A 7,848-nucleotide genomic window follows, 5' to 3' on the forward strand; every position below is an offset into this window, starting at 1 on the left:
CAGTTTTGGATACTGCGATCACATATTCTGAAAAAGCTTGTTGTGTGGATTGATTTCTGTCCAATGTGTATCACACTACTTGCAATTCAAATTTTGTGGATTTTGTCTCAGGTTGTGGAGTTTTGGTTTTTGTGTCCCGGTGGTGTGCCTTTGTTCTGCCCTTGCACTGAGCTAAATGGTAAAAACAAGTTGTGAGTTATTTAGAAGTTGCTGCAGCTGACCCAAACGCTGTTCCATTTAAACAGGTTTTTATTTATTTAAAGATGAAGGTATTAGCAGGAATAAGGAAGCAGCATATAATCTGCTGTTGGTGGTGTGTATTTAGGATCAGAACTACCAAGTGATGTTTCCATTGCAGATGAACTGGAGATTAAAAAATTCTTAACATGTAAATGTATGTTTAATGGTGTAACTATCACAACATCCTGTTGCCTGTGGAGGTTTTTCTGTAGGTTTCTTTGGTGGGGTTTTTTGGGGGGGAGGGTGTTTGGGAGGGGTGGTTGTGGGTTTCTGTTTGTTTTTTGTTTGTTTGTTTGTTTGTTTTTTCTGTTTGGCTGGGTTTTTTGTTTTTTATCGTAACCCATTGAGTTAGAAAACCTTTTTGTACACCAGATGGGTTTGTTGCTGTTTCTGGATGTTGTATGACATACTATTTTATGTGAACAGCTACAAAGAAGTAATGTAGGTGTCCTGAGATCTTACACTTCTCTAACATAGTCCGGGATATCTTTTTCACACTGACATTTTGGCAGGATTTCCTCTACCATGGCTTTATCTCACATCAATTATAAAACCTATCTATTGAACTGCTATCAAGTGAGGCTGTTAGTCTAATTGTGCTAAACCAGAATTCCACACATTAGTTTCTTCTTTCACCTTTAACATGTATGCAGTAGCATTCCAATAAAAGCTGTGATGGCCCTGTTGCTGCTCCTCAGCTGACAGTTGTCAGGCTCAAATACAGCTCTGGGTGTTTTATTTGCAACAACATGCCAGTGTAAATGGAACCTTGCCTGTTTTCATTGAGGTGCTATCAGCCTTGGAAGTCTAGAGTTCTAGTCTGATTTAAAAATGTCTGTGTGATAATTTAGCAAATGTTTTGTTCACAGTGATTTTAATTATTCTTCACTGTAGAATAGCCCAATGAAGTTGCTTATATCTGAGATGTAAAAATGACATATCAACTGAAGAGCAGCTGATGCTAAAGATTCTACCCTGCTCACAACTGGCTCTGAGATGATCCCATAAGGCATCTTATCTCCCTTTGAAAATGCAGCAAACTTACAAGGATGTTTTAATGGTCATTTTGGTTTCATGGTGGCTATTTTTATTGTAAGTCATGTTTCCATTCAGATCTTTTTTTTTTCTTTGTTTTGAACAGATAATATGAAATTCTCTGGGAAGTAAGGACTACCTTATGATATGTTGAAAAGATGAATATTTTAGTCTTTGTGCAAAATGCTATCTTGATAATTCATAGTGCTTCACAGAATCACAGAATGGATAATGCTAAAATAGACTATAGTGGGTCACCTGGTCCAACCTACCTGATCAAGCAGAGTCATCCCAGAGCACATGGCAAAGGATTTTGTCCATATGGTTCTTGAATCTCCACTAAGGGAGACTTCACAACCTCTCTGGACAATCTGTTCCAATGCTCAGTCACCTGCTCAGTAAAGAAGTTCAGGTGTTAAGTTCAGAAGTTCTTCCTTGTATTCAGGTAGAACTTTCTGTTCATCAGTTTCTGCCCACTGCCTCTTGTCCTATTGCTGAGCAGAGCCTGGCTCTTGATGCTGTCCCTTCAGATACTGACTGACATTGATGAGGTCCCCTCTGTCATCTCTTCTGGAGGCTGAACAGACCCAGGTCCCTCAGCCTTTCCACAAAAGAGAGACCATAATCTTTATATCCTTCCAGTGGCTCCCTGTCCAGTAGCTGGTCCAGTAGCTCCCTGTCTCTTTTGTACTGAGGAGCCCTGAACTGGACACAGCACTTCAAATGTTCCTTACCTGGGCTGAGTAGAGGGGCAGGATCACCTCCCCTGACCTGCTGGTAACTTTCTTCCTGATGGTCCCCAGAACACTAATGGCCTTCTTGGCCACAAGGGCACCCTGCTGGCTCCTATTTCAGTTCATGTTAGAGAAGTAATGGGTTTAAGCCATGTACATTGACCAGTTTTCTGAACTTCCAATATCTAGAAATAATGGGTATTTATGAGGGAAAGATTACATAAATTACATTTCATTAACTTTTGCTTTCTTTTATATGTACACTATATGCATTTTATGCAGAAAGACACCAAATATATGTATTTTCAGAGGAAACATGATTTTTCCATATTTCTGGCTGCATGAGCACTAGTAAACCAGTATGTGCCATGATTTGTTCACGTTTCTATTTCAGTGGCTAAATGTTATGAGGTTAAGCAGACTTTGTGCTTTTCTGTTCATTGCTAGAAGTTTCTATCAGCACAGATGAAAGGTATAATGCAAGCCTTATTTCACCACTGCTGTAATTTTTAGTGCTTGATTGAAAGTGTAGTATACTGAATTTGTTAATTCTGTATGACAACTGTGCCACTGAAGAAAGAATTGTAATATTAGAACTTGTTAAAACTGTTTAACAATCACAGCAGAAATTGTAACATAAGTTTTCAGGTTTAAAATGTTTTCACATTGGGCATGCAAGGAAAACATTTTAGAAGAATTTATTCTGTCAAAGAAGTATGATATGAGATTGAAGGTATCTGGGGGTGGTTTTTTCTGCCTCCTGTACAAGCAGTCCCTTCAACTCTGAATGTCCTGTATTTACAGTAGAATTTGCATTGCATTTTGGTAGTACTTGTCATTGAAACCTTGTATCTTACCTCAGAGCAACTGGCTCTTTTGTTTGAATATTTGCAAATCAAGTGGCAATATTTTGCAAGGCTGAAATATTAAAAGAGATTTCTGCAAGTAGATGTTTAAAGTACTTGAAATTTGTGGTTATATAGTAATTTGTTTGCTAATCAACAAGTGTATAGTAAAAATAACACTGCTGATTAGTTTTACTCCATAAAGGATATATGTTAGATTAAATTGTGTTATCTCAAATGCATGTTCTTATTCTGAAATCAAACCCTTATAAAACAATGCAAACATTGGAGGTTTTTTCCATTTCTGTTTTTGGTGAGTATGTTACATGAATATATAAATGTATATTTTCTCCCCATATATTCTTGTTCACTTTTGCTCCAAAAGTTAGCATTCAGTATTCATATATAAAATTCTGTGAAAGTAGTTTCTTCAGAGTATTAACCAACCTGTTACTGTAACTTACACAATTTAATGAAGGTTTTGGTTTCCAGTCTTATGCAATCTGCTCATACATCTGGACTCAGTGAAGCCACTGAAAATAAGAGTCTAATAATAGCAGGAGAATAAAAAGTAATAGCTAAGTTACTCTTAGGTCAGAATCTCTAAAATGGTCCATACTTTCATAGCTGGAATGTTGCACAGATGGAATAGAAAATAGATGTATAAAACTAAATACTGGTTAGATATCCATGGAATTCACTGACCATTTATCACTTCCTGTCTCCATAGTATCATAATATCACTGCAAGTATGTAGGAAAAGACATCATTTTCTTGTGAACCTGTTGACTGGTGGATAAAATTAGTTATTTGTATTTCACAGTGTGGAATTCTTTCTTTAACATAAACAATACTAGGATTTATCTGTCTGTTTAAGAAATAGTTAATATATCACACTGGATTCTTTAAGAGAAATATTTGAGCACAACCAGCATGTAAAACTGAGTTTTGAGTATTTCAAACTCAGTAATTCCCTCTAAGAGCAAAATGCTAATATTTGCAGTGATTGTCCTATTTGAAGGGGATAGCTCATGGTTAATTGAAGGAGATTTAGGCTTTGATCTTCACAAATTGAATTACTTGGGGTTTATTCTGAATTTATTCTGTGTATTCCATGTCAGCATGTCAGTTTGGAAAATAATGTTTGTTTTTGTTGCATACTTCAGATTTTTTTTTTAATTTGTAGCGTAAATTAAAATGCAGTTTTGGATATTTTTGTCTTCCAAAAACCTAACAGAAAACTAAAAACTATTGATTTGATAAATTCTTTGAAAACAAAAAAAGCCCAACAAAACCAACCAGCAAAGCAGGCTGCTATTCTCCTAATAAAAACAGCTTGCATTACCCTGGTTATAACAGGGATGTTAGGAAAGAGAAAGATGTTTTAGGCAAAAGAGTTTGCTTTGCAGAAGGATTTGTGAGAAGCCAGATGATACTTGTGAGCTATATTGCAACTTTAACACCCTCTTTTCAGTGTTTTTAGAAACTGTCCAATTATATATAATCTTTCTTTTTTCCTACTCTTTACAGAGTAACTCTGCAGTCCAGTGTTCAGAAAAGTAAAACCTCTGAACCTAGCATTTGTGACAGTACAGACATTACTAAAAGAACTACCAGGTCTGCTGCAAGAAAAAACAGTTTTAAAAGGTGAGAGTTACCTTCTTTACAGATGCTGTAACGGTTTCTAGGCAAATACTTTGAGCTGTTGTATCCACTGCTGGCAGGAGCTTTGCCATAGTCAGCTCCTTCTGCTAGAAATGGAAAATGAGAAACAATTACATGGTTTGTGTCATGTACTGAGACTGTCTGGAACCTTGTATCTTAGGTAATTTGTTTATGTTGCTCAGTCTTCCAAGTTCAGTAATTTTATATAGTATTTCCTAATATGAGTGAGAATTACTGAAGACAAGGGATTTTGGTAACATGAAAACACCTCTGCCTGGAGTAAGAGACAGAAAAATTCCTCACGGCATTAAGTCAAATACTAGTCAGGGCATGAAGTCAAAACAAGGAAAAATTCAATGGATAACTGAAATGCAGTGGTTGTGGAAAGGTGAACTATATAAAATGTATGTGTATACTGGTGTAAGATTTTTTTTTTTTTTTTTTTTTTTTTTTTTTTTTTTTTTTTTTTTTACTGAGAGCATGGCTGATAATAATCAGAGCTAAACCTGTTTGGTAAATGAAATTAAAGAAATTTTAAATTCTAATGGATTTATGCAAGACTGAAAGTGCCTTTTGGCCCAGAAGCATATGGCCAGACTACTGCTATGTATCTTTGTGTATGCACGTGATCATACCCTCTGTGGCAACCCTCCAGATCATTATAAAAGATGAGCCAGAGAGCATAGTTTAAAATAATATCCAGACAAATTCCATTTTTCACAATTTACTGGTATTTGTCTTAAACTCTTTGTGAAAAACTCAAATGGGTCTGTCAGTTGCTGAAGAGATTTTGACTGGAAGGAGTAAAAGATGGCACATCACTTCCTATGTTATGTGGCTTGATTTATAAACATCACTGAAAATTTAAGTTGTTTTGCAGCTTTTTCCTCACAGAGCTCTTCTTTCTCTTTCTTCATCCTGTTACCGTGAAGGTAATGAAGTTCTGAAAAATTCACTCTGCTAGTGGAAATAGTCAGTAGACTGCAGTAAATTCCATTCTGAGAATTTTTTTTGTTATGACTTTATTTTGATTTATTGGACAACATATTAAGAAACAGTATCTTTTTCCTGAAATAGGAATTTTACTAAAATCAGTAGTATTTTTCCAGATTTTCCTTTTGGTTGGTTGGGGTTTTTTTTCTATTTTGCCTTATTTTCACCATGTCAGTTTTGGTCTGAATAGAATTGATGGGATTCTGCCTGCTGGTTTTATTCTTCATGCCTCTCCCAGTTTCAGCCTAACCTGCTTGCAATATTCTGTAGCTGCATTCATGCATGTATGTAATCTGAAGAGAGATTTTCAGTTCCTGGAAAGCACTTCTCCAAGCTGACCTTTTTTTTGTGTGAGATGTGAATATCTATCCTTAGGAAATATCCTTAGCATCCCTAAAACAGAGTTCACAGAAGATTCAATTAATTTTGCTAAGAAGTCCTTTAGGCATATTGCCAGATTTATGACTCTGAAGACCAAGGACCAGGTCAATCTCAAACTTCATAGATTACTTCCTTCATATTTTAATGGACTTTCTAAAACTTCTAACCCAAATACTTCACCGTATACTGTTTCTTTTCTTCTAACTTTGGAGGTCTAAGAAGTTCAGTTAGTTTCATATTTCCATCCAATAATCAAATTTGTCCATGTTCTGTCACAGTTACGGAGTTCTTAATTGTTTTATAATCTGAGAGGGTTAATCTGGTGTTGGTCCCTCTGAAGGGTGTTCTGGTACGACCATATCATTTAATGGATTTGGAATGCAGTACCTTGTTAGTCATGTAGGTGTCCTTTTATTTTTCCCGTAGCATTTGAAAAAGTGTAACTCTTTTAAGCGCGCCTTTTCATTTAAGTTTAATTTCTTGAAGTATGAGCAGTTTACACTACCTCATAGTGCTCAGATTTATTGTACTTACTCCAGATCAAGTGGATTGCAGCGTAGAGAATAATTATTTCTACAATTTTGACATCCTGCCCTAACCAACATCTGTCTTTCTCAATACTTATTTACTTCACTGAACTTCTGACATTACTGTGTATCCTTATTCTTTCACTTTCTTTCTGATACATTCCAGTGAAAACATCTTGCACTATTTTTACATCAATCTCATTTGCTGCTTTATGTCACTTTAGTCAGTTCTTTCTCTATGTTAATCACACTTGTGACCCATCCTAATGCAGTATAATCTACAGAGCTAGGGAATTCATTTGCCATTTCATCCTTCAGATTGTTGGAGATACTACCATGGATTGTCTCCAGAATGTTTTTTCAGCCAAAGCAGCTATTTACAGTTACAACACTACTCTGGCTTTTAAAGAGAAAATAGGGAATTTCAATCCTATCAATAACACTCACTTGCAATTCCTCTGTGGAACATTTTGAGACATCATCTGCCTTCTATAAAGGAAAGTACTGATGGACTTAACTACATACCTTGTGATTGAACTGATACTGTTTTTGAACTGCAGGAAATCACACTGCCAGCCCATAACCCAATATTTCTCTGTAGATGCCCTTATTTCTCTAGTTAAGACATCTTCCTTGTAAATTTTCCAGTTACAGAGAAGCTCATGTCTGTATTTTAACAAGGTGCATATTTCACATCCAAACCGAGTCATAATAAGAGACAAGTTAAACGGTCTTTTCCATGTTACCACACAGAATTAAATTTAACAGAATCTAAAGTGGTAAAGGCATTTTGATGGGTAGAGGTGATTAAGAGAATGCAGGTAAAGTAATTACCAAAATTATAATGGGGAGTATGGGAGGGAAGTATGAAAACTGTATAGAGTAATATCACAAAAGCTAACAAAGAGGAATACACTTTAAAAATATCATATGCCTTTGCTTTACTAGGTATTACAAAGCAGCTTTCTACACACTTGTTCGAATACTGAAAACTACCTGAAGCATTAAAGAACTTTTCTATGTGTAATCTAAACCTAGCTTTAAAAAATATTAATGTTTCTGTCCTAGTCTTCCTACTTTTCCTATGGTCTGATGCCTCAGAGGGAGAAAAACAAAAGGAATTCTTTACAAAAATGCACTTAATGAAATTATGGTACTTTGAAACCCCTTTTGCATTTCTCTATGGAACAGAATCTTCTCCATATTTTTTGTGATCGGACCAGTCTATGCAATCTTGATAATCAGTACTGATGTGTTATTAAATGCAGTGACATTTACTTTTTGTTTCTTTCTTTGAAGTACCATTTGCTCATTTTACCTTGCCAGAAATGCTTGCATTAAACACATACTGAGTAATCTTTTTTTTCCTCAAATATGTTTTATTTCAACAGCCAATCCGTCACAAAGACTAGAACAGTACTGCGGTGA

At 35.7% G+C, this 7,848-nt stretch overlaps 1 protein-coding gene across 1 annotated transcript in view; it reads left to right on the top strand.

The window, feature by feature from the left end:
• CDC14B (cell division cycle 14B) overlaps positions 1-7,848 on the top strand; it is a 41,960-nt gene extending 34,112 nt beyond the window's left edge. The window contains exons 13-14 of the mRNA XM_062512788.1: positions 4,385-4,501; positions 7,812-7,848. Coding sequence (XP_062368772.1) covers positions 4,385-4,501; positions 7,812-7,848 — 154 coding nt within the window. The remainder of the gene's footprint in view (positions 1-4,384; positions 4,502-7,811) is intronic.

This window comes from Cinclus cinclus, chromosome Z (genome assembly GCF_963662255.1).
Source record: "Cinclus cinclus chromosome Z, bCinCin1.1, whole genome shotgun sequence".
Taxonomy (NCBI): Eukaryota; Metazoa; Chordata; class Aves; order Passeriformes; family Cinclidae; genus Cinclus; species Cinclus cinclus.